Source organism: Nothoprocta perdicaria, unplaced genomic scaffold (assembly GCF_003342845.1).
Source record: "Nothoprocta perdicaria isolate Ctin4 unplaced genomic scaffold, notPer1 scaffold_84, whole genome shotgun sequence".
NCBI lineage: Eukaryota > Metazoa > Chordata > Aves > Tinamiformes > Tinamidae > Nothoprocta > Nothoprocta perdicaria.
The window spans coordinates 2,396,818-2,424,517 of NW_020456132.1; the positions used below are offsets into that span (position 1 = coordinate 2,396,818).

A 27,700-nucleotide genomic window follows, 5' to 3' on the forward strand; every position below is an offset into this window, starting at 1 on the left:
AAAAAAAAAAAAAAAAAAAAAAAGAAATGTAAAAAGCAGCCCCTGAAATAAAACCTAAGTTACTGCAGGGCGAAAAATTTTAAAAGTAGAGCATTAAAATTTTTCTGCTAGAATAACTTGTGTTTATCTTACAGTACATATCAAACAAAYTATCAACAAAGAAAATTCCTCCCCTAAAAATGTCCTGAATTTGAGTGCATGGGTTGAATATAATCCTGTCATTTTGAAATACTGAATGCTAAAGAATCAACATTTATCCTTTATGCCTTAAAGCTGACAGCAACTGGAAATACAGCCTTTACCAAAAGTTGCTAAGATTCAAAAAGAAAGAACAGTGAATGGAGGAAGAGAATTTCTGATATGAAAGAGAAATATGCGTACAAGAACATACAGAGTCTTGCCTTGGTTGGGAAATGAAAAAGTACAAAGTAAGAAAATGATACAGACAGTGATGCTAACAGGCCCATTCTGAAAAAAACATTACACAGTCTATTTGAGGGCTAAAGCCTTATATTTTTTAAATTGCTGGATGTTAAAAAAAATGAATTTAGCTTATCTCCTTAAAGACAAGCTTGTTTTCAAGAAGAATGTTCCAGGCAGACCCTCTCTATAGAGAGGAATGGCCAACTCTTCATGCTGTTAGCTATAAAGAAGCAATGTCAAATCTGACCCTTTTGACAAGACTAAACTTGATCATTGTCAGAGATTATACTGGGAAAAGTATGCAAAATGATGCTGSTAACTGAAAAGCAATAAGAGCATGACCACGAAACCCTGCCTTGCTCCAGCAGTTTGACCATCGTGGGAATCTGAGATGGGATACATATGGCTCTATTCTTGTACTTTCACAGTGAGATCTACTTTTGGTAAGGAACACAGACCAGAATGTCTTTCCAGACAGAGTATTTGGCATATTTGTTCCTGGTGCCTAGCAAATAGAACATACATACGATGTATGTTCTCTTATTCTGCTAACAGATTGCAGGAACGAAGYGAGCATATAACTAGGATTGTTATCCAGAAAGGCAAGCCTGGTAAAGGAACCAAAAAGCATCTAACATGACATCTGTAAAGGAGGGAGAGGTGTGATATGAGATGCCTTAAAAAGCAGGTATTTTCAACAAGAAAGCATCTGCATTGAAGTTGGCATGACTATAGCTTCCCCCTTATCATACTTGTAAAGTTGACTCTCTTTYACTTCCCAGCTTTGTATGACTTAGCAAAACATGGTATGAACCCCTCAAGGCATTAAAAGAACAGGGGGAAGTTTGCAGACAAGCTGAGTTTTGCTGGCATCCAGAATGGCAACAATCTGGTCAGTGCTATTAGTGCCAGCGGGACTGCTGAAGCTAGAAGTTGGCCTGATGCTGAAGCTAAGGAAGACAACATATGCTTTTAGAGCTATTACCATCTGGTGAACCACAGTAAATACAGAGTTTTGAGCAGTCCTAAGTTTACAAGGAGCTGGGTGGCACCAGTGAGTAGAAACTAGTAAGAAAGTGGCCCCATGTCAACTTGCTGTTGGAATGGAGCCTTTTGTCATCTTTTATCAAGGATGGCACTGAGCTCTCCAGCTTTTCAAACGCCTGTTGTCGGCAGCAGTGAATTCTAGGATTAAATGAAACTCTTCTGGTCTTTCKGAGTAGAAATATCTCAGAGAACAATCTCTTCTCTCCACCTCCTCTGTACCTTCTCATAAGGTACTTCTAGGTGATGGTACAGTCTACCCTGAGCCTTCTGTTCTTAAGCATGAGCATACCCCAACTGCCCATCTCTGCTCGTATGGCATGTGCTCCAGCCCCAAAACATCTCCCTGGCCCATCACTGAACTCACTCCAGTGTCCCAATGTCTTGTTTGCACTGGGAAGCCCAAGACTCAGTATGCTATCCTTCTGCAAACATTAGGGAACACTCTTGACAGCTATGAGCTTTTGAAGGTGATAGAAAGAGTCTTCAAAATTACATTAAACAAATCCCTCAACAACTTTAATGTATGTGATTCAACCCCATGAAACTAAATATTACCTATATATTTCTAATTTGTTTACGTAGTTTCTAACTCGGTCTTCCACATATGTGATTATTTCTTCCTCACCTGGACTCCCCACTAGGCTCAGGGAGCTAGGTAATCTGAAAGTGATTCTTATAAAAAAAAAAAATCTGAGGGAAAGAATGTATTGAACTCCTCATACATTCCTGGACTTTTAAGAAAGTCAACTGAGTTCTCTGTAACTATGTGGTATTATTGTGAAATCCAAGGTCTGTTATATCTTTAGTATTGTCATTTATACAAAAATGTTCAATAATTTAAAACATAAGCACACTATAGCCATGTAGTAAGGGACAGTGTGTTTGTTCTTACTACAGTTCGTAAGCTATAAAAATTATTTCTGAAACTAAAATTCAATCTAGTCAACTTTGTTAGTTTTGACAGAAATAAAAATCTACCTGTTTTYGAATATATCTTTGCACATAATTTACCTATCATAGATGAAATATAACCTTTGTTTTTTATTACTTTGACTAAATGGGATCTGACACATAATGGATTAGTCAAAATCTTAAATGTTGCATGAAGCTTGCATGACATTTTCAATTAATCTTCTGATTAATTGAACTCCAGATAATTTGTTAAGTTTAGGACCTATTAAAGCAAGGAAATTTTGATTCTGTTATATTCCAAAAAGAAAATTGTGTTRTTTTCCTTTGATCCCTCAAAGCATCCCAATCAGAGCTCTTCAGAATTCACAGCATTTTGTTGACATACACATAGCTCCTTAGTGCCATATCCCATCATCTGTCTTTCTAATGCTACCTAAGTCCTAATTCCCACTGGAAAACTGCAAACTTTTGAATACATGTGGCAAAAACAGAGAAATAACAACTGACAAAAGAAAGCCAACTCATCAGTGTCTCATATAATAAAAATAATTTGAGTGGGTAACAGGAAAGAAATGAGAGAAGACTGAAGAAAAGGGAGAATTCTGACATGTTGTACACCCATGAATGATTCTGCTATGTTAAGATGCATTGATATTAGACAGAAAAACAAAAGGACCCATGGCTGAAAAACTAAAGATTACAGGAAGAAAGAAAGTTTTGATAATCACCTAAAGTAAATCTTAAAGAAAATCACAGCTCTATTGCATACTCAGTCCAGCCTTAGCAGCCAAATTCTTTCCAATTCATTTCTCTCCTCTCCTGTGCAGTAGTGTCTTACTTCTTACTCACAAGGAATGCAGGATTTTTACAAGTAGACTCTACTTCTTATGTAAAGAATTCCATAAAGTCATTTTTGCTCTAAGTAAAATAAAAGCAAAGATATGCTAAATAGAAAATAACTATTACGTGCTCACTACTACTTAGAGATGACTACAAAAAATATTTGAAAAGTCCTTTGAACACAAAACATCTGGCTCTGCTAAGCTAAAACTAACCACTGCTGACTCAGTGTGTTAGATACTCTGATCAGTCCCTGAGGTGCCCGAAGACCAGCACGGCAGCCAAATGAAGACCACAGTCCTCTGAAGGCATGAACCTGAAGGGCAAGGCACAGGTTCCATGTTTTTTTAATCTTGTTGTGTAATTTTATTCATCATTTTCTTATAGCAAGCGGCTATGTTTTAAACATTTCTTATAAACATCTGACCTTATAGGAAATATTTCTGAAATATTCTGAAATATTTCCTATAAGGTCAGATGTTTATAAGAAACTTAAGAATCTGGAAAAAGAAGAGAGAGAGAGAGAGAGAAAACACTTCCCTTAGACACAGTATTGTGTTTTTACTTTGATTTTATAGGGCTATAACATCCTGGAGTAGCTACACTGATAATTAGCTTTACAAAGACACTCATAACGGGCTTTTATCAGGATACACGCCACTGGCCTGCACTCGTCTAACCACCAAGCCACTTTACACTTAAGAAATAAGGTTTACAGTGTGTGTGTGTGTGTGTGTGTGTGTATGTATATATATATACACACACACATATATATATCTTCCTATAACATCTATATGCTCTTTGATATAGCAAAGACTCCAGAAAACTTCTTTATTTCAAGATGTGAATCATTTCCTTCCAAAGTGACAGGATCAGTACAACTGAGCATGTGATGTAAGCTATTAGAAAACCTGACAGTTGGAAGGATCCTGTTCTTATTCCAGGAAGTAGCTTCAGTTCCAGCTTTCTGCATTCCAGTGCTATGTTACAAAGATTAAATTGTACACAAATATCATGTTATTCACTAAACAAGGTACAGCAATGCGATAAATTAAATATATAAAAAGGAAAGAGCTAAGCTATTAAATTTTTGAATTTAGAAATCCTGCTCTTGCTGTACTGACATAGTTTATTGAAATGCTGTTGCTCACTACAGCACTTATTTTGTCAGACTAGATTTCTATAGCTCATTAGCTTTTCCTGCTTTATAGCAATAATATCCCTGCCACATTTCTCAAATTTTGTGATGTACCTAAGAACTGTAAGCATAAAAYTTTATAGTGCTTTTCTAGTTCTCTGTTCTTGCAGGTAATGACACTGTAAGACTGTTCTTCGGTTTTGTTATTCTCTTGAGTCCAGCATTAGATAGTTCTATACGTAAAACTGTCATCAACAGAGATCTTAGCACAAACTCCTTAAGGAAAATTGATTTAATCCTCATACCTTCTGTCATTGTTTTTATTTACTACGAATCCTTAAGACATTCATTCTAGGCACTTAGGATTCTGCACAGTAAGTACCTGTCATAATAGTAACAATGCTGCAGATAACACAATTTTGTTCTAGTTCACGGACTATCAATAAGAGAGATTTAACAGCCAGATCTGAAAATTCAGAAGTTTTCCTCTGATTACAGTAAACAAAACTATTCTTTTTGAGAGCAGATAGACTTGACATTATTTCTTCCTTTTTTTTTGAATAGAGATTTTTTTCCCTAAAAATATATTTCCTAAAATATTAACTATCATTACACAATTAAGAGAAAAATAAAAAATTATGGCTCTCATAGTAGYTTATAACATAGAACATAACTTTGGGGAATAGCTACGTATTCATATGTAGAAGTTCTCAGTAGGGAAGAAACAAAAACGAAGACAGAAAGGAAGCTGAACTACAACCTCTGTAATTTTCCTGATTGTCTTTATGAGAATCTTTTAATTGTGTTTCTGGCCAGTAGAGACTTTGTAGTTCCAAAAGCAGTGATTCCACCTATTCTCTTACACTCTGGACTTACTTCAACAAATTTATGAAAACCTCAGCACCTAGCTATCCTAAAAATCAATAAAACTAATCAACAAGCTATGCAATCAGAACAGACAAATTCTTTTATGTCTTATCAATAACTCTTCAAAAATTTCAACACTTGGCACTTTCAACACTGTAACACAAATTTTAACACCAACTCCAGTTGTATCTTTCCTGGCCACGTTTTACAATATGCTTTAAGTGACAGAAATAAAGGTGATGGACAGTTTGGCAGGGAAAAGAGAAATCACAGCAGTTCTAAGAAAAAAAAAAAGAAAGAAAGAAAAAGAAAAAAGCCCCAACACCATCAAATCATCTCCCTCTCTCATTCATCACAGCTGCCTGTATTGACAAAACCCTACAACCATATGGATCAATATAGAAAAGCTTCCTGGCGGTTCTGTTCTCCGAGAGCTAAACAAGASGGACGTGCAAGGATAGCCCTTCTCTCCCAAGCAAACCAGCTAATACCACACAGCGAATGCAGAAGGTATTGATGGACTAGCAACATAAGATTAACTTCCAATCTTCTTCCAGTTTGTGGGAGGAAGGAAAACACTCAGCCAATGCCACAAGCACAACTTGTGTGGCAAACCAAGGTCAGGACGTTGACACAATTTAAAGGAAGCAGCAGCATCACAACAGCATGAGAGATTCCTTTCACCACTACATTTTTCACAACATTAATCAGGAATAGGAAAGCCAGAGACTGATCAATAAATCMGAACTTTAGTCATTAAGGGGTAGCTTTCAGGGAAAACACATTGCCCCAAACAATTAGAATCATTCCCTCATCAGTAGTCAGAGATGAACTCTACCAAACAGGCTTTCTTACCGAAGGGAAGAATTCTAAAAGATTTTAGAGCTTTTTAAAGGTAACTGTGGGTCACTAGATCATGTACTCCTTAACTTTGACTCTTTTCTCAGAGTTTTTTTTTTTTTTAAAATTAACTGTATTGCCCCAGCTTCTTGATTCTGTATCTCTCTTCAAAAGCCTTCATTTGTAAGCTTTTCCCCTTCTTCACCAGGGAACTACAACTTTGATTTATGCAGCTTTGATACAAATGTTTTCCTTCAAGCCCAAGGTTCTTCTGTGTACCTTATCCAACCCATCCTCCTACATAGAGTGGACCAAATCTCCAATCATTTATTTTATGGATCATGTAATTTAATGCATGCTCTTCTGTAAGATCTCAATTTTAATACACAATAGTCTGATAAATTCCCTTATTAAAAGTGGGTACTGACCTTGAGGTGAAGCTGAAGGAAGCAGCAAATCCAGGAAGAAGATGCGAAAGAGAAAGAGTTAAGAGTTTGTGAAAACAGTGTCCAGAGATAACAGAGTTTAAGAACACAGGACAAAACAAGCAGATCTAAATTATGTAATGACAYAGAGACACATAACTCTTCACAAACACAAAGAGCTGCATGTTTTACAGACATCTAATAAAAAAAAAGGAGCATTTAAATTAGATTACACCATTTCACTTATAGAAAACTTTCTGTGCAGAAAATAATCRCTAATAAATAACAGTTCTTGAAAAGGGGAATAAAACAACATTAGAAAACTTTGGATTTATATCAAAACAGCAGCAGGTATCTTTCTTCAAGAATCCTCACTAAGGTTTTGATAATGTGGAGGTTGACTAGCTGGCATGAAGCAAGAATTCTGATGTGTAGGCCATTTCCTAGGGGCCTACATTTCTCTCCATAAGTAAAAAAGATATTTTATCAATTACACTTTGATGACTCTGACTTATCAGAAGTTAATAGAAGGAGAAAAAAAATAATAACAAAAAGAAGCAAGTCTTCAAGTTTGAGTTCATCTGGTCAAAGATAAAGTTCAACTTTCTTAGTTTTTGGCATTGAAGTCACCTTTCCAAACAAACAAACAAGAAAAGGGAAAAAGCATCATTCTCCCATATAAGGTGCAATCTAAAATCAATAATGACCAAACAGGCATATCTTTGACAGTTCTCTCCAACATATTGTTCCAATAGCAGGCTTGATTAGGACAAAATGCTGGATATTGCTGTGTAAAATAAGGCCCTGTAGGTTCATTATTGCTTTTTGCTTTTTTGTATCCCCAGTATCTTTTCATAGGCATCTGCTGTCAATTTCACTGATAAGAGTCATATATACAATTTTTTTCTGATGTTAAATGTCATTCTTTTTTCAGTAAACAGGACAGAGGAAAAGTAAGTGTCCTATTCCTGCCAAAAATGGCAATTTGGCTTCCACAATGTAAGATTACATCTCCCATGGTAAGTTTTTACTACATAAAGACCTACACAAAAAATATGGTGTGAGGAAAAATATTTATATCAAATAGATTACCTGTTGCACAGTTTATTACTTTTGGTRTAAGTAACTGTGTAAACAGGATTTAGAGTCCTTATTTCTGGCATACATTTTATGAATATCAAAGTCAGAATAGGAAATTTGTAGAAGCAGCAATTTAAAGTAAGGTACAGCTAGGAAGTGTATTGTGGGTATAAAAGTTGAAGCAGTGTAACCACAATTTTCCCTGTCTTTTAAACCAGTACTCCTCAACTCAAGTTCTTGAAGAATAGCTGTTGTAGAGGCTTTGCTACAYGGGAGTGTTTCAGGAAAGATGAGATTTTTCAAAAGGCAAAGTTACCACACCTTCACTGTACAKTCAAGTCATAATGTTTCAAAAGCCTCAGTTATTTCTTATAGAAAAGTGGAAAACTGTAACAATCTTGACTGAAATCTACGCAAGCTTTCCTGCCAAATAGTAGAAAAAAAAAATTGCTTGGTTGGATAAGGGACTAAAGGTCCCATAGGAAAGAAAAAATGGGATCTTTGTCTTTCTTTTCTTTATCTAAAATTACGGTACATTTATAATTCACATTCTATATTACAGGGACACTTTGTAGGTCCTAATTCCATTGTGGTGATATTATGGTAATATTTCCTTCAGCAAAACAGTGGAAAAAAAAGGTACAGCATTCAGGACAGCCATGTCAAGTTTCACTGAACTATAACTATCCTCTTCTTTCAACTGACATTAAAAGTAACTTCTTTTGCTGCCACGGCATGATGGCAAAACAGTATCTGAAGAGCTACACGGAGAGCACTTGCAATGTTCTCTATGGAAGAGTTATTTAGCCAGCTGCATTAGATTTGTATGGAGAGTAACTATTGTTGCATCTTCCTTCCGTTACAGATGGAATTCCTTCTTTCAAAAAAAAAAAAAAAAAAAGGTTTTGTGTAATTGCTAACCCCTTTTTCATGTTCTTTATAAGGGTTTGAAGTACAGAAAAATATCAAGTAGGATTCTAGGATAATCTTAACACTTATCCAAAGAGAAACGAAGAATGCGGCCATTGCCTTTGGAAGCAGACTGAAAATACAAGAAAATCTGGGAGCGGGCTGTTGCTTAAAGCCTAAAGCCACGTCGGGTGCTCCAGAGAGCCCTCCACGAGGAGGGGACAGGCGGCAGGGCCTGAGGAGGAGGCATCAGTGAAATTGAGCAGCGCAGCCGCGTGGCTGGTGCGAAGCAGGCCCGAGCAAGCAGGGCSGGCACGTGAAGAGCCGGCGCCCAGYGCCAAGGCCTCGGCCTCGCCAGCGCCATCCCYGCCCGGCAAGCGCAGCCCCTCGCAGCCGCCACAGCTCGCGTGCCGCCCGCCACGCCGAGAGGCAGCACCCAAGGGTGCCCAGGCAGCCCCTGAGCTCCCCTGGCAGCRAGCCACTGTATTCATGCCTCTTCATACTCCCAAGTCGTTAGGCAGGGAAGAACACGCACTAGGTCTCTCCTATGGTAGTCAGCTTCCCCCGAGCTTATTTTTTAAACAGTTGTGTTTGCAGTAGCACAGGGTTTCAGTACCCCCAATAACACAGGAAAAGAAGAGMGAATGGGAAGTAAAGAACAGCTAAAGACAAATGGAAAAAGAATAGCCTATTATATGAGAAGGGTGAGGATGGATTGAGAAGTCACCATAAAATCACGGTAATGGTTTACAATCTGGCACTCTTTACAAAGGCGTTTTTAATTACTGGCAAGATCTCTCTTTCTTCCTCCTCTCTCTTTTTTTTTTTTTAATGATATTAAAATATATCTTTTCAAAACGTTTAGCAGGTTTACGTGTTGAACCTAAGACTCCTCAACAAAAGCATGAGTTTCAGAAGCCAAACCTCTTCCTTTCAAMAGTCGGAATACTTTCAGGTGTCCTAAGCCAAATAGCTGTGAGTAGAGAGGCCCAAAAAAGGGCAATCTCTTTCTAAGTATATTCCTTATACTCTTGGTTGTTAAGAGCAGCTATGTTGATATAAAATGTATTACTTTTTCCGCTGCGAATCTAGAAGGGGGGCTTCAGACCTCTGTTCATTTTGTATGAAGGTAAAGCAAGACTGCAAAGGAAGTCATTCTGCCTCTCTCAGCTCGACAATGGTGAAAAGCTTAATACATGATAGTATATAAATATATGATGATTTGTGAACTCAGAGAGGGAGGTGAAAGTACTAACTACAGGATTGACAACTTATTTTCATTACCAGACCYTGTTCTCGGTAGTTTATTATTGTGCCAAATATTAACAAACTCTGCTGAATTTTTCCATGACAGGTTTCAGCTTCAGCCTTTTTTTTTTTTTTTGGAAAGAGGCAATTTCTGCTATATTCTTCACACAAAAACACATTTTTTTTTTTGAAAAATAAATGTCATATGGTWAAAGATTTTAAAATAGTGCATGCTGAGATGAGAGTTGAATTAACATTACATTGTGATCTTAATTTTGGAATGTCATAAGTTTTGAGAGATCGGCTTTAGAATCTTAACATTCACTTAATCTAGGAGCTGATCTAGGGAAGGGGATGTGAATCTTTGTATTTATTCAATACTTTATTTTGATTTTTCCTTTGCCCAAAGCAGAAATGGATTTATTTTTGGGGACTTTCCCTTATGATAGTATGGAATTACAATCATATCACCTCTTAAGATGAAATTAAACCTTGTGATGATAATGATGCCGTAAACATCCTTTAAAAGAAAATAATAAAATCAATTTCATTTTAAATAATTCATATGCATTGGTGTGGTTCTTGCTTAGGAATTCTATTTTTAAATTATTAAAATTTTTTTATAAACCCACCCACCTGGAAAGGAAGGGAATTATAAGATAGAATATTTCTTTGAAAATCAGTATTTCAACTCCAAATTGTTGACAAGCAAAGGACATAATTTAATAGCACTGCTTCCTTTACACTGTTCTAGAAAATCATAAAGCTCCTTGAGCATACAGTTAATTTCTCTCTTCCTCTACCCTTCACAGACCACTACACAAACACATCATCAGCTAATAGACATTCAGAACAAGATACTCCCTTCTGCTATTCTCACTTTTCACCATTCTGTCTAGATCACCCTAGACTTCTGAATCCTTTATTTACTGTTAAGAATATTTGATATATCAGATATATTTAAGATGAGGAATGTATTTTGGCTGTCAACATCAAAAAGTTGACAGTTTCATCTTGAACAAGGCATCCTTGAATGAGGAAAACTCCCCAAAATGTGTCTCTTAAAATAGCCACCATGCACATCTATTCTTAATGGGACTGATGATATTCCCAAAGTGGACAATTCCACTGTTTCTAAACGAAACAAGGTCAATTAATCTGCAGGAAAAAAAGAGGGTTCCCTATCTCCTTAGAAGTAATTCCTATCAATATATAGTGGAGATACTCAATTCAAGTCTCATTTGAGTTACTTACTGTATTTGGAGAAAAAAAATCACACATACGAATTCATCGGGGTCTAAACTACTTGTATAAAGACCGTGGTGGCCATATGCCAGACATCCTTTTTTATCCTCTTCACTGCAGGATAATAATCACAGAGAGATGTAGGGATGAGGGCAATGCTGACCTCTGTCAATAAAACATCTTAGAGTGCTTGAGTTTTAGTTGGTTCTCACAGAATTGATAGCAGTGATTACACCCAAACCACAGCAGAACATTGCAATGAAAAGSAACAGCCTCTGCAAAACTTGAATCATGGTGGGGAGCAGCCAGCCTGCTTGGGACTGTGGTCATAACCAGTGTGACAGGTATTGAACACACAGACATACTCGACACAACTAGATTCAGTTTACTCTAAAAAAACCCATATATAAATATATATATATATATAAAGCGTATAGCAGCAGAATCAGAGAGCAGCAGCAGCAACAGCACCCGGGCAGCCAGCAGTGCCATTTCATCTCGCTAGGAAACAATAGCCTTATTTAACACTCACTTTCCCAGGAAGTCCCACACAAACCCCCCTAGGTGCTGCGGTGCAGGGACTGACACCTGGTAGGGAGGGTGCGTTTGGCGGGAGGCGTGCTTTCTGCGGAAAGGCACCGTCAAAAGGGAAACACACACACGAGACCAGAAAAACACACGTACAAACCAAAAAACTCATGGATCCAAAACAAGACAATAAGAAACGGAAAGAAAAAGTGAGGAGGGAAACGGAACACAGAAGGAGAAGTTACAGATGGAGAGTATGGAATGCCAGTACAAAAAGCAAACAGTTAGTTAAGAGAAAGGGAGTCGGCAGGTATCTACAACACTCTGTACAGCACCACAGTCAGAGACGGAAACAAAACTGATCCAACTCCCGGAGAGAAGATGCAGATTTAGAGCCCATCTCCCCATAACAGGAAAGCAAAATCCTACCCACATAGAACACAAATCAATGAGTTGGTGCTTTCAGTCTGCAGACCTAGAGCATGTTTCACAGGCACTGCATTTAACACATGACTTTCAGACATCTTTCACCCCATCCACAGTTAAAAAACAACCCTCCCTCAGACAGTAATTGGAATAGTTACTGAGAAGTGAGAGCATTTTCCTCTTTATTTTAATCTGAACCCTAGGCAGCTTTGTCCTCCTTAAAAAGGCTTAGGACAGCAGTCTTCTGCTTTCATTTCATCTTCTCATCCTATCCTTTCCTTCTCTCTTTCTCCTTCTCTATGTTTACTTGAGCATAATTCCCTGACACTTGGCTCATTTCTTCCCCTCAATGGATAAAGCCATCTTATTATTTCTCTTCTCCTCATGACATATGGTCTAGCTGTGATTTAAAACTAGCATAAGGAAAAATGCCAGGGCGGGATGCTTTCTCACAAAAGTTTGCTTTTTCATGAATACATTTCATCTCAGAACATGATTTATTTTTTCTCATCTTGCTCTATGTGTTACAGTAAGAGTCTGTACAAGAGGCAGCTATATTCACTCTTGCATGTTTACAAATGGGTCTGCCAGCACAAGGTTCCTTTTTATACGAAAGAGTTTGATCTGCTGTGGAAGCATCAGAGAGCATGTATAAATAATAACATAATTCATGTATAAAAACTCAAGAAGAAGAAGAAAGAAGAAAGAACAGGAGGACATGGAAGCAGATGAAAACAAGTAAGGCCAAAGAGAAAGTTCTGCAGCTATTCAGAAAATGAGAAGTTATTAGTCAAAACCTCATCATAAAGTACCTAAAGTCTTGAAAACCTCTTTTCCAGTGTTGTGATTATATTAGAGGTCCACCTGAAAAACCATGTTGGGAATTGATACTTTACTAATTCACCACACTCACACTATTCATTTTAGGCCTCTAGACCTGTCAGATCTTTTCCATACCTATTTAGCAGGCTGAGAGAACATCAATGTTCTTAGATCTTTGTTTCTTATTTTACACAGGCAGCCACATGATCACAAAAATAATCTTTTCTTTGATATAGCTGAAAGAACACAGAAAACTGGTGCACTAGAACCCCACCTGTTCAAATTACTAGCAGTAAGAAATACTCTATTTAATCTCAACACTGGYAGAAAAGAGAATAAACTAAAAAGAGAAGAGAGCCACTGGTTTCTATTCCTTTTAGAACAGCAAAGATCAGGTGGTAAGAAGGAATGGGTAGTGCTGAATAGTTAAAAGTTTTCCGAAAAAATGTTATGGAATGATGTCTAGCTATTTCTGGGTTTTATGCTTTAATCGATATAGCAAGAGTGTGGTCTATGACATTAAATAGCAAGAAACTACCACTACAACATGAAAAAAAAAATGTAATATACGCTGCACACATTGTTGGAATTGCATCTTCTCAAAGCAGAAGTTGCTTTATAAAGTCTCGGTGCCAATGCTTTTATCTTTCAAAGAGATAAAGGATCAGTCTCATTTCCCTTCTTTTTTATTTTTGATTTGTAAACTATAAACTCTTTGATTACACACTATGGACATGCACCCATTCAGTGCTTGATGCTGCAGGTCCCAATCTTGAATAGGACGGCTAACGTAACAAAAAAATCAGACTTGTATCAAAAAACTGCATATCATAAAATTCTCTTCCTGCCATTAYAGTCTCCTCTAGGGATTAGGTTGTGTAGAGGGATTAGTATTTCCAACTTGCTTTTCCTAAACAGACAACTGCTCTTCTGTATAGAAAAAAAMCAAAGCACTAAGAATACACTTCCTCCTCATACATGATTTCTATTAGAAGTTTGTTGCTTATTCCCTGAGCCCTAGTCAGCTTGCATGCCCTAGGATGGTAACATAGTGAAGTCTACGTGTGAGATGGGCTTCATAACAGGATCTGGCAAATTATGCAGAAAAGTATGACAYAGAACTGCTATTTAACTTTCCTCATGGCTATACTTAAACATATCTAGTCTATCAACCTATTGTGTAAATGTTCTGCTGAATAGAAAATATATTTAAGGACTGAAAGTTTTATCATTTAGATAAAGAGGACATACCTTCAGTTTCAGGTATTTAAGCTTATACTATGGTTGTAGAGAATTTTTATTAAATAAAATAATAAAGAAAATTAACAGGATGCTGTTTACAATCACAAAGAGAGAAAAAAACTTAGCTGTCAGGCTTTACTGTTTTAGAGCACCGTCACCTTCAAGAAAAGAAGAACGCATCCTATCAAATGATATGGGTGGGTAAAATAATTTAATCCAGTAGGTTCATCACAGTGTATTTAACTGCTCTGATTTCAGTTAGCACATTCAGAGTCTTCTTCCCAGTGGATTCATCATTAGGCTTTCCTTCCACAGGATGAAGAAAGAAGAATATGAAGGCATACAGCAGAGGCAGAAGAAAAGAATTAGAAGAGGTACCTGGACTTAGCAGTTATTTATTTCCCTGTGTTTAGTAAAAATASAAAATCAGATTCCTGAAGGTGGACTGAGTATTAGCAAAACTTCTTCAAAAAATCCTTTTTTGTTTTTTGCAGAGGAGCCCACAACTTGGCTATCAGCAAGTCAACAAACAGTTCTACGGGCATAATGAAGTGCCTGAAACGTCCTTTACTCCCACAAACTTCCTGACACTAAAATGTAGTGTAGTTTAAATGTGACAGGCTAACAGTTGGAAAGACTCCTCTGGCACAAGGCAAATGGAAATAACCACATTTCCATTTCGCTGTTCCAGGTTAGTGATTCTTCTTAGAGAATGGTACAGTAAACACAAAAATCTACASGTAATTCTACTTTGAAATTCCCCCTTGGCACATAGCAAGTTTCAGAAAAATAAGCCTGTTTCAAGCCTTTCCCAAGATGTGCTAGGATTGTGATTCATATGATGTAGAATCAAAACACACTATCATTGCTGTTTGTGAAATTAACGCCTAAAAAATATCAGAGCATTGTGGCTCCAACAGGAAGATGGAGAATATTAAAACGTGCTGAATGGTTTGGTTTGGATGAAAGTGAATCCATTCATCCAGCTTTACACAAGCTGTGTCTCTACCAGCACAAAGAGAATCACTGCCATTTTTCAGGAACCTGTTTAACTAATATTCCAAGCCTTTTAAAGTCATTTTCTCTGCTTGTTTTTTGGAGAATAATACCTGAGGAATGTATTGAATTGGACAACCAAATTGTTTTCCAAACACACTGCAGTGCTGGCAACTTTTCCTACCATCTCCACTCCCTTACAGCTCCTTCTCCTCCTCTAGTTTCATCCACGCCAGCCCTACTTTTTGAACAAGTAAAGAAAGTACACAGTATGACATCTTAACACTTATAAATACGAAATAAAAGGACTGAGGTAGAAAAACTCTGAACACATTTTCCCCCAAACTCTGAGGTTTGTGAGAGAAGAAAGGATAATTTAACTCTGGACAGCTCTTTTGCTCCTCTGGTAACCATATACCATTCTCACCTCTCCAGTTCTGCTATCTTCTTATCTTTATCATTCTTCTCATTTTCCATCTCTTTCAAGATTTCTAGAAGACGATCTACTTCAGCTTGAGCCTTGCTAGATTCTTCCCGGTACCGAGCTACCTCCCTTTCCAGCTGTTGCATACGGTCACTCAGCTCGGGGCTGGCCCTAGCCTCCAGTGCTGCCTCGTGAGCCTGTAAAGAAAAACAAAAATCAAGAAAAACACTCCATCCACTCCATATATATTGTACAGATACTATAATGACTGCAAAACACTGTCTACCTAAATTCTATTTCAAAACAGCAAGATTAATTATTAAGAGAAATAAATATACAGTGCACAAGCTACCTTTAAGTATGTATGAATATTTCCTAGAAAAGAAAAAGAAAATTAAGAAGTAGATTAAAAAACCAAACAAACATTTACTTCAAAAAAACACCGAAAATGATCTTTTGTTCTAAAACAGAACTGGTCTCAGAACATCAAAGTAGTTAATCTTCCTTAAAACACAAGGGAAAGTATGAAGTGGGTATGAGAATTCCTAAAATATACCTCCATTACAATCAGGGATAGGACTGCAGGACATGCGGAGTTTGTTATCTGAGAGAGAKAAATTACAAAAATGAAACTGAGTTTAATGATTTTCAGTAACTAAGTCAGTAGATAAATGTCAGATAGATTTGTATGGATTGGGTTGACGGGCACTGAAGCCSTTGCTAGTTATTTAACCTTTTCAGAAATGGGCTATTTTGAGTATGGCTACCTATTGAAATCATCTTTGCCCCACTATTTAGGAAACACAGCTTTGAAAATGAGGTTGGAGGAGAAGCAGCATCCTAGGACTGAACACAAAAGGACTCCAGTGAAGAGCCATTTTTCATTCAGAAATGACCTGTTTTGTTGTAAAAATCTCATCTTTACTAATAAAATGAAYTGAGTTCCTAAGCATAGGAAAGACAAAGGAGAAGGCAATATTTATGCTGGAGTTTAAGCCAACAGACTGCGGATTAGCTTTGCAGGATCCCAAGGGAGTTCTCAGCTTTTATGAGGGGAAACGCACAAATGCAACTTTTTTGGGGGCTTTTCACTCTACCTCCTGTGTCTTGAACTAATCTTTCATATTAGTTAAAGCAGTTTCAGAACTACTCAAATTTTCTTCAGTGAATAGCAGGTTTGAGGAAGCTATTCTGCCAACCAAGACTGCTTGTAACTCCAAAGCCTTTCTCTTCTCTGGAACAAAACCTATGGCCAAATAGAAAACCTTTGATTTTTTTCCTCTTTGTGCAGCTSTGGCAGATACTTTTAGGAACTGCCAATACTCTCCTCCAAAGTGCAGCAACTCTATCCAGTCGTTTCAGTTGTTCCGAGATCTGTTAAAGGTAACTGGACAGAAATGCAGTAGCAGAAAACTCAGGTTTACAGCTTGCTGCTTCCAAAGGTCCCAGTAACGGCAGAAATACACCTGAAAAAAAGCTGCTGAAAAGTGAATGAGACCAGAGGAAAGTTCATGTTTTTTAACCCCAAACTTCTAAAAATTAAAATCCCTTAATTTTAATCAACTCCATGAAAGTCTGGGCCATATTCTAATGAAACCCTATATGAACTCTGAGCTGAATTTGCTCAGATGGAGGGATCCCTTTCTTTACCGGGTCTACGGCCTTAGGACTGCCTCAAAGCTGGAATGCTTCAAAATTCAGGACCTTGGTCTTAGGAAAGACTTTTATGTCAAATCTCCCAGGTCCACTGTGAAAATCCTGCTTCTGAGTCTGCAGCTAAGACTCGCTTCTAAGTGCTTCCTTGGAGAGTCTGGAAAYGCTGAGAGCCCTTTTGGAGTTAGGGGGTGTCTATGCTCCCAGGTTCCTCACTGACCCGTAGACACTCTGAATTATAAACCCTGGGAAAAGGCTGAGGCAAGCCCAACTCTACAGAGGGTGGTATCAAGACGATGCAGGTTCTGAGATGCCACAGTAGCAACGAGACTGCCAGGTGTGTCGGGTCCACTGAGTAGCTGCAGGGGTCTGGGAACACAATTTGACTTTGGAAAGAGAGCATTGTTGGGTGTTCCCAAAACACTGGAATTTCCAGCCTGCCGGAAATTTGAAGTATTTCATTTCATTTCCTTTTCAACCATACCTAAATTTTAAACAAAAACTCCATCATCTTCTCCCAAATACTGTTTTCCTGGAACTGGAAATACCATATTTGGAGGCCAGCTTCAGCTATAAATATTGTCTCCGAAGAGACAGTGTGGACAGAGCTAAGTCTCGTTTTCATCCAAGGCACAGCCTGAATTCTTCTGTACTGTATTTGGGTAGGTTTCCAACATTTCAAACTGTTTATTTTAACAAATACTCCTCCAGACACTTTAAAGTCATCCAAAATACATAATCAGATAATCAAAACCCCCCCCCCAAAAAAAAAACCCAAACTAAAGCTAGGTTGTTAGCTTGGATTACTGAACTCTCTAAGTTATAAAACCTAATGCAATTCTACTGTCAAGACAGTCCTGACTTATATTGCCCTGTGCTAATAAAAGCATCTCCACAACAACCCAAGAGACACTTCTGAGAGGAGGAAATCAATTTTCTTTTTCAGAAAATTAGCCAGCAAGTCAGTGTGTCTGGTTCTTATAGAACGAAAGGCCTATTTACATGACATAAATTATTAGTTAAGACATGTAACACATGTTATTTGTATATAATACACATAAGTATGGCCACTTTCACCTAAGAAAAAGAGAATGTCATGCGATATGGTGTAAACTGGAGACCACTTCCTGAGTTGTGAATTACTTCGGTCCATTTTGTGGGCTCTGTATAAAATACGTGTTACATGATCATATCTAAAATCCTACTGGATTCATTCACTGGATAGAAGAGAAAAACAATGCATTTAGAGGTTTGTCACAAACTTGCATGTAGATCTGGAACAGATGAAATTGGCCACCTTCCTAACATAACTGTGAGAAATAATACAGCAGATCTTTTTCCTTTTTTTTTTTTTTTTTTTTTTTTGGAAGAAAAAGGTTAAACACAAATAATGAATTCTTGAACATGAGAATGTATGATAAAATAAGTGTATTTGAAAAGAACTTGCTTAGAGTGAAAAAAAAACACCAGTCTTTCTCCTCTAGTTTCACAAAAGATGTAAATAAGAGATGGTATGCCTACACAGGCCCTTGAGCTTACTCAATTACAAGTTATTTTAGACCCCCCAGCTAATACTAACCCTGTTATTAGCTCCTCATTTCTGTTTCCATATGGAGCYAAACAGGTGAATTTAAGCTGCTTTCAAGGGTTTTCAACTCACATGTTTGAATCTACATTGAAATGCATTAGAAACATATACATTTCAGTGAGAAGCTTCTAGAGCTGTGCTTTTATTAAAGCTCATCTGAAGTCCACTAGTATTTTCCAATAAGAATTTAATTCTAAATTCGAAGTAGTTCAGGACTGAGAACAGTTTAAGCTTCCTACTCTGGATTTGCTCTCAAAGTTCTCACAATGACTATTAGCTAAGAGCTGGTTTTCTGCTTTTGTGCCMTTAGCCATCATTTCCCATCTGGAATTCTGGAATGTGGTAAGTGATTGGGTGAGTGCTTCAGGTACCTAAAGAATAAAAGAAAGAGTGATTGTTCATCAAAAAAAAAAAAAAGAAAGTACTATGGCTTCTATCGCTTCCACACAAAATCAGCTGACAAAGCCAACTTCTAAAACTAAAACTAAGTTAACCAAGGTTTCACAGAAATAGCTGCTATTTGCAGATGGAGAAGAGAGGAAGACATTAAAAAGAATTTCATAATGTGATGTTTTGTGTGCCAAAGAATTCTACAAAAAGGAAAGGTGATCTTACACTGCTTTAAGTGTTCCAGAGATGGGGAAGAATACAATTGCACAAATGTAATAAAAAAAACTCTAAAATGTAAACAAAAATTCCAATCATTWTGACTAGGATTCCAAATCAATTTTCCTAAAAGGTTAACTAAATCAAACAGCAAATAATTCACAGCAAACACCTTCTACTTTTACTTATGGATTGAGACAGCAAATTCAGTTTAACATTTCATGCACAAATGCTGCCAAGAACTTTTGGCCATGAAACAGAAATTCCCAAGAATATGAAATCCCTTTTTAATCCATCCTCCTACCTCCAACTGTGCCTCACATCTCCTAAAAATAGCAAATGCACACACAAATACAAAAATATATTTGGATTTTTTATTCCAAGACACAAACACATTTGACTGTTTTCTTTACCTTTCCTGTTGYGAAGGCAGCAATTCAAATGATAAAATACTTGCATTGCCTTATATATCTTTATCAGATTCAACAAAATTATAAATTTAAATAACAACTACACTTGCTCCTCTTTCAGTTCMATTGCTCTAAACAATATATATTGTAACAGCCTTTCAAAAAGAATATATTGGGATGTAAGAGTCTCAGTGAATTCTCTGTGAACTATATACTAGAAAAAGTTAAATCTGTCACAGAATTGTACATTATCTTATACTTAATGAATCCCTTCCAGGATCTGTAAATTCCTTTCAGGATATGTACAGTCTTTGTTAAGCTCTTTTAAGCACTCAAGAAGCAAGAATTTACTTGGAAAAAAACGATCTACACTAGGGGAAAAAAAGATCTCCTTAGAAAGTTATGAGTACTATAGTCATGATTAAACATTGGTAATTTGTAATAGAAAATGTATATAAAGACAGACAGAAAATTCTCATGTTACATATGACTTTGTAAAGTGCTTCAGTACCCTTCTGCCTATTCTTGGTCAGTCTGTAGTCACATGACCACACACTGCTTTTATTTTATTTTATTTTATTTTATTTTATTTTATTTTATTTTATTTTATTTTATTTTATTTTATTTTATTTATCAGAAACTGAGCTCTATTCAATGCACAGAAGTGCATTGTAAATTTTTGTAAATCTCTGTGCCGTATTTACTCTAAACACCACAAACTCTTCTGTGAAAAACAAACTGCTTTTTCCTATCACGTTTCCTGCCATGGTGATCGTCATTGTAAGCTATAGTTTTGCAAATGATAACTAATTTTGTTTCATAACATCACCAGTGATAAATGATGATGCCTTATCATCTTATYGTGCAGATGACAAACTGAGATGTAAAAAAAATAAGCTATGACTTACCTTGCCTTATTCAATACTTCCTACTCTTTGAAAAACATCATTTATTAATTAAACAAAGCTAATTCCTCCAGACAATAGTCTATTACCTTACATACCTCCAGCTCCTTCTGACACTTTTTACTCAATATGCAAAATTGCAAGTCTTGCAGATAATAATTTAGTTATGAAATACTAGAATGATTAYCTCACAATCTAAAAATGAGAGAAGCCATGTAATGTGGCATACACAACACTTTTTGTAGTTTCCTAGCTTTAGGATATTTAATTTTTCAAAATGCATGTTACCTTAAGGCTAAGGGGAGGGGCAGATTTCGTATGCCTAATTTTCTACGAATAAGGAAATGGTGTTTAGGGGGAAAAAAAAATACCTGGATCTCCCATAACATGAGGTGCTGTTGACACTGCCATGGACAATGACCCGGACTGGCACTTCTAGGGCCACCACAGAGTGCTCTGCGGGGGCTGTACCATACTGCTGAACAAAACACACACTTCCTTCCCAGAGTGGGAACCTTCTGGCCTCAAGGTAATGCTGAGACTCAAAAACTTTGAGTTCATTATAAACCATGTAAAGAACACGCTTTCCTGGACTCTTTTGCCTACTTGCACCAAGCGTATGATACTTGYCTCATTCCTTCAACCTAAGATTATCAACATTATTTGGCCAAGATGAAATTTTACTCCTCTCATTCAAAAAGATCCCCCTAATCCAGCAGATTCCTCATCCTTTTCCTCCTGCCTGGAGGGACTGGGCACAGTCAGTTCTACCCACCAACACCTCTGGCCCGACTCCTTCGCCCATATGCAGCTGCCACTCACACCACGTCCTTCCCAGGTCCCAGGTTCTCTACATTTGTCATGGTAATCCCGTCTGCTCATTCCTCCAACAACATCCACTCTGTTTTTCTCTTCCCAATGCCTGACTTCCAGGATGGGCTTCCAACCATAACAGATTATTTATCCTAACCTGTTCTGCAGACGGAGATGCTGACTCTTGCTGCTGCATTTGCATCAAGCAGCTGTGTGGAACCAGCCAAGCATTCAGGGAAGAGGGACTGTGCTTTCCTGCATGGAAGTGCTGGGAAATGTCACGGCTGAAGCCACGATGCCTCTGCCTAGCRCATGCACGTCGACAGCGCACTTAACTGATGGCCAGTTTCAGTAGATTTAACCAGGGACATCAAAAGTCGCTGGTACAAGTAACTTTTTTTTTAAAAAAGATGATGGTGAAAAAAATATAAAAAAGTTTCTGCTTTCATACTCCGTTCATGCAAACTCTGTGTTTCAGTGAAGTACCAAATACTTCAAAAGGACACAAAACCAAACACAATCTCAGAGTGAATTAAACAACATATGAAATTTCAACTGGAAGGTTAAAAAGTTTTGCAAAACCATAACCAGCAATTGATAAAAGAATCTAATTGATAGGATACACAGCTTTAATAACATTGTGCTAGTAGCTTAACTAATGGGATAGAAGGCTGACAAATTATTTTGAAGTTATTTATTAACTTTCTGAAAAAGTCATGAGCAACTGCTTTTCAGACCTGAACACTCTATACTTTTGGGAAAAATATATTCTGTCATATAATACTAAAAAATAATGTATTTCAGATGCCTTATCAACTAATTGTACATCTTTTAAGRGAGTTTTCTACTCATTTTCTAATCTTTGTGCTCCAAATAACTACAAAAAATTATTTATTAATAACTGTTTATACACATATWTATAGCAAACATTTTTGACGTGCAGTGTAAGTGGTTTTAATTAACCACCCACAATTAACTATTTTTAATTCTGATAATTCCATCTGAATACTTATCCCTATGGCACATAACTTCTTTTCCCAAAGTCGGTCATGTAAAAACATTTTATTATCTGCTAAAAGAATTTAAAACATAGGTTGTCCTGAAAACTGAAACTAAGAAAAGTATTGGGAGTTCTCTGACCTTCTGACAATTATTGTCAGGACAGCCTCATTTACCCTAAACTTTATTAAAAATAAACAGTTATCAGCCTTCTGATAATTTTGTAACAGTTTTACCAACATGCAGTYACAAAAGAAACCTCTGATGAAAAACACCTTGGATTAGGAAATTTTCTGTGTCAAGATATTATCACACAGCCACTCTTTGGAAGGAGTGCTCTTTGCCATCGAGCAGAAGGCTGGCCGCAGAACCCCAAATAAAGCATATCAATGGCTATCCAAGTTATTAAGCAATCTTTTACTTGCTCCAACTTCATTATGGTTTCTAATGTGCTGCTGCACGTGGGGTTACAGAGGCCTCATTTGTGTGGAGATTCCCCTGCAGTCTTGCTCTGCGAACATACGGACAAYGGAAGGGAAGGACAAGCTGCAGGATGTCCCAAGCAGCTGTGGCGAAGGGAAACAGAAGCACGGGCACAATGTTAAGCTGTCCAAATAGAAAAGAAGTGAGACTAACACAGCCAAAAAGTAAAAGCATCTCAGAAYGGGTTTTCTTTTGGCTAATCACATATATGCTGATGACATATATGCTACAACACTTGGTTTGCACCCCATACTATCCACACCCACTACTGTAATTCACCAATACACTCTGTGTTAGTCCAAGGACATAGAAGCAYAGGTGAACACACATGCAACACGCACATAATTACACGGGGTTGGCAATAGCCTCAGTTTGCCAGGGAACTTACTAGCTTGGATGGATGGCTCAATAAAACTTCAGGGTGCTAAAGGGAGAAAAGAGAGAGAGGAAAAGAAGGGGAGAATTGGGGGTAGGAACAGTGTGAGAGAGAAAAAAAATAAAGATGTAACAAGAAAACATTTTYAAAATAGCTGCAAGAGTAATTTACTAAAAAGGCAGTTGATAGGTGACAWTTTTTGTCCAGCCTTCCCATATGTAATGAAGTTCTGTGTTCTGGTTTACCGATGGCAAATGGCTTGAGCAGAACTGTTATTTCTAGTGCTTCACTTGTATCAATTACAAGACAGCTAAATGGCTTAGGAAACTATCCAAAAAATGACATAACATTGAACACAGTTGCTGGGTTTATACATTTTTTGGAAATAAAACAACCTCCAAATAACCCTCTGTGAATGCAATATCACATTTCTATCTCAGCTACCCATATAATTTCAGTTGTGACAAGAAATTCATATTCACAAAAAGAAAAGCACCACTGCCTGTACTAGTGTAACTGAGTTAAATCCTAGGAAATTCTTGGCAGAGAATCACTGTTAACACTCCTGGGCAGAAAGTCCCTAGAACTGAACCATGGAGAAATTTGTTAAAATATTGTCTTGCAACTTTTTTTTTTTTAACCTTGAGCTTTTTAAAATAAACAAAATAGCTGTAAGGAGAAAAATATACACTGGAAACAAAGAAAAAAAAAAAGTAGTTCCTCTTTGCTGGAATGTATTCACTTATCACTGCATCTTGTCCAGATTAAAGAAATGAACTGCAAGAAAATGAGACTAGGAAAGGCAAGATAGCAGAAAAAAAAAACGAGGAGTAGAACATCCTGGGGAACAAATAAGGAAAAGCAATATGTTATCTCTAGAAAAATGTGGCTTTAACACAGAAGTTTTAAAAGTTTCCTAAAAAAAAAAATAAAAAAAGTTATAAATGAGAGTTTCCTAAAAAACAAAGAGAAAACTGCAACCCCCCCAATATTAAGAGAAATCCTTGGAGAGAATCCATTGTGTGTGACTATGCAACTTTGAAACTTTTGCAAATCCATCTCAGCACAAACGGAGGTTGTGTAAAGCAGCACAGCAGACTAGGTAAACTCAGCTGGCATTTATGGATTTCTTCCCACATGCAGAATCTCCTATGGAATCTCCTGCTCAATGTGTGGGGAAAAATGACAGTGGAACAATGAGAACTTGAAGCACACAGGTTTGCATAGCCATAGGATCATTATTAAAGAAAAAATAAAATGAAAAAAAAATCCCCAGGGAATAAGACAAATATTACACTTCTATTAGCTAAATATGGATCACATCCACTCGGAGATCACCATAAAATATTCATTAGTATGAAAGGAACAGTAACTAAGAGAACAGGTCATCAGAACCAGATACTGGGGACTGAATACACAGGAAGAAAAACATAATGAACTRTTCAGGACCGCTGCTCTCAAGTTGGCTAATAATATTTAATTTTCGTGTAATGTTAAATACTTTTTAGAGAAGTGGAAGCCTGTAGTTGTGATGGGTTCTCAAAGRCTCACTGTTCAAAGATTAGCAAAGATTGCTTTTTAAGGATTTCTTAAATCTTTTTTACCTAATGGTTTAACATTGAACATTTAACTCTGATTCAGCCTCTTCTGTCAAGATCTTAACAACTATGGTGATTAGATTTAACTGAAAGTACTCAAAAATGTTCAGTGGAAATAGAGGAAAGAAAACCATGACTGATATTACACACATCTCTATTCAAACTGCAAGGATGTTACGCTGACAGGAAACTGGAATTCTTGCCATTTGCTGTTAAGAGCTGCGCAAGAAGGAGTCCTCCCTTTCCATAAATACTTGGTGCAAAACAGCACTAAGCTAGTGCAATAAAAGTCAACATAATAGAACTCCTCTGAACATTTTTAGTTCTTTCATAAATGGATTTACTTTTATAGACTGTAATTGTAAGATGAACTATGACAGTTACTTGCAAGGTTTCATAATGTAGATGTGTAAAAAGGTGTTTAGATGATTAAATCAGAACTGGATTATCTATCATGTACTTCTTTTAAAGATGAGAGAAGAAATTAATCTGCCTTGAAAATATCAAATTGCTTGAATAGCTATTTGCAACACATTGAAAGACAGACACCCTTTAAAAATACACTTTATTTTTCTGCAATGAACTTTGTTGACAAATTAAAAACAACTGGAAAGAGGCTTTTAAAGAACTATCCAAGCATATTCATAAGTTAAAACATATTCAAATGGTTGCTATTCATATTTTCTTCCGTAACTAGGAGTGACTGTGAAGTGGTTCTAGAAACCAAGGAGGATCAGTGATACAAGTGGGCTCTTTTGCACAAGAGGAGGAAGGAAAGTCCCAGCTGCATGAAAGCCTATCTCCAGCCTGCAGCTGCAATTTCCTTCTTACCTGTTACTCTAGACTAATTTATCATTACCAAAAATCTTTCACTTAAAAGAATGTAGCAGCCTAACATCACAAGGTATTTTAAAAGGAACAAAGTATAGATGATTTTCTCTCACTGGGACTCCAGAAAGCTAATTAGAGCATTCACATAGGGAACAACTGCCCATATGTCCTAGCGAAAATGCCTGGGGCATTTCAAGCCTATTTGAAGCCTCGGGGAAAGGATCATAGGAGAATAACCAATCTTAATTACTTCCTGAAACAAAGAGAACACACTATAAAAAATATAGTCTTATGAACTGTCTCAGGTTCCTTATGTGTGTTCCTGGATATCAGTAATCCCCTCTAAAACAGAAAGAGCAGAGGTAGACATAAAAGTATTATAATGAAGAGTTATTATTCCAGTGCAAATTAACTGCATCTTCATCTTCTAACTAGCAGTGCTTCTCCAGATATTAGTCAACCTCCACACCCTGTCATACTACTCCTATGCTCACTGCATGTAGTGAGACAGCTCTCTCTGAGGAAGCAGGAACAAGCACTACTTTCACAACCACTAAATGCATAACCATTAATCATTCCCTATATACCTTAATTTCCACACCTGTGTTTTCATAACTTAACTTTCTATGTGCTCTTCTAGCTCTCTCCTACTACCTGTGTAAAAAATACTGAAGGTAACAAAGGTCTCCAGTGCATCTGTCTCTGCAAAATTAATACTATTATCCAATTGCTATAATAATCTCTGGCAAATCTTAGCTATGAGTTATTCCTCAAATCATTATCAAAAATATATCATCAAAAAGGTGAAGCTGCAATTCATGTACTCAGAATTCAAAGTGAAAGGCCCTTTAGGACTTCGTAAGTACTGACCCACAACACTGAAAAGCCTGTTAAAAGTGTACAAGTCTCTAGTTGTTCTGTATGYACTCTGCTGGGTAACACAAGGATGTTTATTTTATTTGGTAAAATAGAAATAGAGAGAATGGCAAATGTGGGTCTGGATAGGAGTAYACGGAGTTTCATTCACACAGAATTCTCAAGGGCCTTAACCCTTCTTTTGTACCCACACAGTAAGAACGCTAGAAGGTTTTATTTTTTGCCTCAGAAATTGCTCTCAAATTCAGTGGCAGTACTAGGAAAGTTCCCGACCACAGCACAGACCCTCCTTCTTTTCACTAGGCTAGGTGTAAAGAAGTAGCTCGGACTCCACCATCCAAAATTTGAATTTCTTTAAGTGCTGTGTGCTGCATTTTGCATTTTTTGTAAGTAAAATTGTCATTGCTATTTTGATCAGTGCTTTTGTGCTTCTCTATTATCTAGCATTCTAAGTTAAAATAAAACTTAAAACTAAGTTAAAATAAAAAAAGTTCAATGTTCATTTATTGTTGAGTGTGGTTCTGAAACAGAATAAGTCTGTAATTCCTAATACCTGTTAAAAAAAACATAATCAACACCACTGTCACTGCATGTAAACAAAATTCAAAATTAGCAACAGTATCATAAAGTTCCTTTCTGAGAGTCTTAGCTTGTAACACATTTTGAAAACTTCAAAATACTTTGCTAATAAGCAATTTACAGAACTCAAGCTCAAGAATCAGTCTTGTGCATAAACATATCCAATTTATCTAACACTGCTTACTTAAATAATATATGAAGTTATGAAGGAAAATTACCTTTTTCAGTTGAGTTTCCATTTTCAAACATTCTTCCTTTTTCTGCTCCAATGCAATTTCCAGTGTCTTGAGTCTCGAATCTTTCTTCAGTCCTGATGAAGCGAGAGATGAAGCATGTTCCTTCAGATCCAGTAGGGACGTCTAAAATAAAAGCAGTAAAGTAATTGTAAAAATAAAATATTCTTTACATGCAATAGCCACTTTCTTTTTTTGTTGTCCATTTTTCTCCTATTCCTTCACCCTGAGTTTAGGATCCCARATTTGTCGGAATGCTCATTGGATATTTATGGAGTTAAGAAGGCTTGACTTAATTCAGATTTACGGATCAAAATAAAAAAACCTTGCCAAAGTCC

At 36.9% G+C, this 27,700-nt stretch overlaps 1 protein-coding gene across 1 annotated transcript in view; it reads right to left on the minus strand.

Annotated features, from left to right (window-relative positions):
- ERC1 (ELKS/RAB6-interacting/CAST family member 1) overlaps positions 1-27,700 on the minus strand; it is a 267,410-nt gene that overhangs the window by 139,633 nt on the left and 100,077 nt on the right. The window contains exons 11-12 of the mRNA XM_026052172.1: positions 27,348-27,488; positions 15,416-15,609 (exon numbers count right to left, since the gene is read on the minus strand). Of these exons, the coding sequence (XP_025907957.1) occupies positions 15,416-15,609; positions 27,348-27,488 (335 nt within the window). The remainder of the gene's footprint in view (positions 1-15,415; positions 15,610-27,347; positions 27,489-27,700) is intronic.